The following is a 2,057-nucleotide window of genomic DNA, read 5'->3' as shown; positions in this document are numbered from 1 at the left end:
CTATGCTTCTGCTAATATACACTTTATTTTAAATATTAATCTTTTTCTTTCAACAAAGAGTATATAAACGCATATTTTAGGCTTTCTGTATTTATTTTCATAATATTATACTTTACTTAAAAGCGACACCACTGAGGTTTGTTTTTAATAAAGGAACTGAAACTATATTTTCGACCATTCTTACCACAGGAATCATTTTTATTTTGCAAATGTCGAGCTAAGAATCGCTCAAAATTCAAGATTCAATTTAAGTCCTAGCAAATTTCTTGTTATTTTTTTATATTTTAACATTTTTATTTATACTTGATTAATGTCATTTGAAATAGTATGGCTTTCCTCGTCATTTTTAAGTCAGTTGAGCTCCTTGAAAATAATTACATTTGCTCGGTTGAACTATAATCTGTTTTGATAAATTATATTTTCTGTAACATAGCAGTCGGTTCCATTCGCCTTACCTTAATACAAGATCTTACTTTAAAGTCATTTCTTGATTATAACTGCAATTTTTTTCGAATGTTTCTTACCATCATGATGAATTAAGAAAATTATGAAATTAATTTTGCTAGTCATGAACAAACAGACACCACCATTTCATTCAGAAAGGTGCCACAGACAAACCATAACTGAAATAACGCACGTGACTAAAATAGTCGTGGCCGTAAAGTAAATCTTGTCAAATAGTTTCACTGCATCAGACCACAATATTGATTCTTTTTCAACTATTCCTTCATCATAAATGTCAGAATTTTCAAGACCTTTAGCCGTTGAGATTGCATCGGAATCGTCATCGGTTGTGTTTATTTTTGGATGGACTTTTGTAGTAGTGGTCGAACCTATATTTTGGCAAAACCTCACCACTTTCTGCAATGAAATTGGTACCGGTGTCATTTTATTTTCCCAGGTTGCCATTCGCACCATAAACACACTCCAGAGTACACTTGCTGTATTGAGGACGTTTAAAGATAGCATTATGTAGGAGGAAAACGCTATATTATTTGCGACATGAGGCATTTCATCTACCATTGCAGACGTTATGAATACAAATGAAAGATATAAAGTGATCGAAAATGAGAGACGCTCGCCAGAATTGACAGGAACAAAATTAGCCGCAAGGTTTAGAACTGTTAACAGAAGAATCGGCAGAAAAACATTTATGATTTCAAATATGGGTCTTCGTTTTAGTGTTATTATAAACTCAAGACTGCCTAAGGTGTACACAATGTTCTCGGCTGAATATGTGCCTTTCTTAAAATCAGTCTTTGTGTGACGCCATGCATCATTTTGTTGAAGTAACCCGAAGGCAAAATCAGATGTGTGAGAATTCAACTCCATTTCTGTGACATCATTCAACGCGGAAAAGAAATAAAAAGTGCATGTATGCGAGTCAAATGGATACAAGCTAGTGTCAATATCACATTTAGTTACGTAGTATCCTGTAGTGACAAGGAGAACCATTCCATTAGGTAAAACGAAAACTGGGGCAAAACCAGGATTTATTATTTGGCCTGACTTCTCTTTCATTGCTCCGTTTGATTGTGATAAAGGTGGTATCCAAAGTTTTTCGTAAGGTACGGATAACTTTGTGATACCTCCATACTCAAAGGGATTCCACATCAAAAACTCGTCGATCCATGAAAGCTGAATATACATGATGGTAAGTAGTTCACCCTTTGTTAAGTCCAGGCTTTCAATAGTCATAATTCCAGGAGTGATGTTGACCTGTGTATAAAAGGAATTTCTTTAGATTTAAATAATAAAGCGATTCATGTAAATATTTTATCTATTATTGTAATTAAACTTTATTCTCAAAAATTATTTATGTGTAATATGGGATTTGCCTTATAGTTAATTATCAATCCTAGATTTTCTGAATAAGCGCATTGTTTTTGTCCGACTTATTTTTGAGCAGACGGTTACTTAAAAAAATAAAAGAATAAAAGATTTGAATACCAAAATAAATAAATAAATGAAATAATTTTAAATAGATTAATACAAAACAATAGCACGGCATAAGGTGTTAACGCTCGTCTGTTTAGGGCAACAACTATAATAATCAG

At 32.8% G+C, this 2,057-nt stretch overlaps 1 protein-coding gene across 1 annotated transcript; it reads right to left on the bottom strand.

Moving 5' to 3' along the window:
• Positions 1–591: 591 nt before the first annotated feature.
• On the bottom strand, positions 592–1,698 carry LOC132743601 (5-hydroxytryptamine receptor 3A-like). Its single transcript, XM_060732131.1, has one exon. It carries the CDS (start codon positions 1,696–1,698, stop codon positions 592–594), a length of 1,107 nt encoding a protein of 368 aa, XP_060588114.1.
• Between the last annotated feature and the right edge of the window lie 359 nt (positions 1,699–2,057).

The sequence above is a fragment of the Ruditapes philippinarum genome, unplaced genomic scaffold, assembly GCF_026571515.1.
Source record: "Ruditapes philippinarum isolate M1 unplaced genomic scaffold, ASM2657151v2 ctg6437_1_1_1_1, whole genome shotgun sequence".
Lineage (NCBI taxonomy): Eukaryota > Metazoa > Mollusca > Bivalvia > Venerida > Veneridae > Ruditapes > Ruditapes philippinarum.
This window is presented reverse-complemented; position numbering and strand designations above follow the sequence as displayed.

Coding starts and splice junctions, on each gene's coding strand:
- LOC132743601 (XM_060732131.1), bottom strand. CDS start 1,698: ATGACTATTGAAAGCCTGGACTTAACAAAGGGTGAACTACTTACCATC.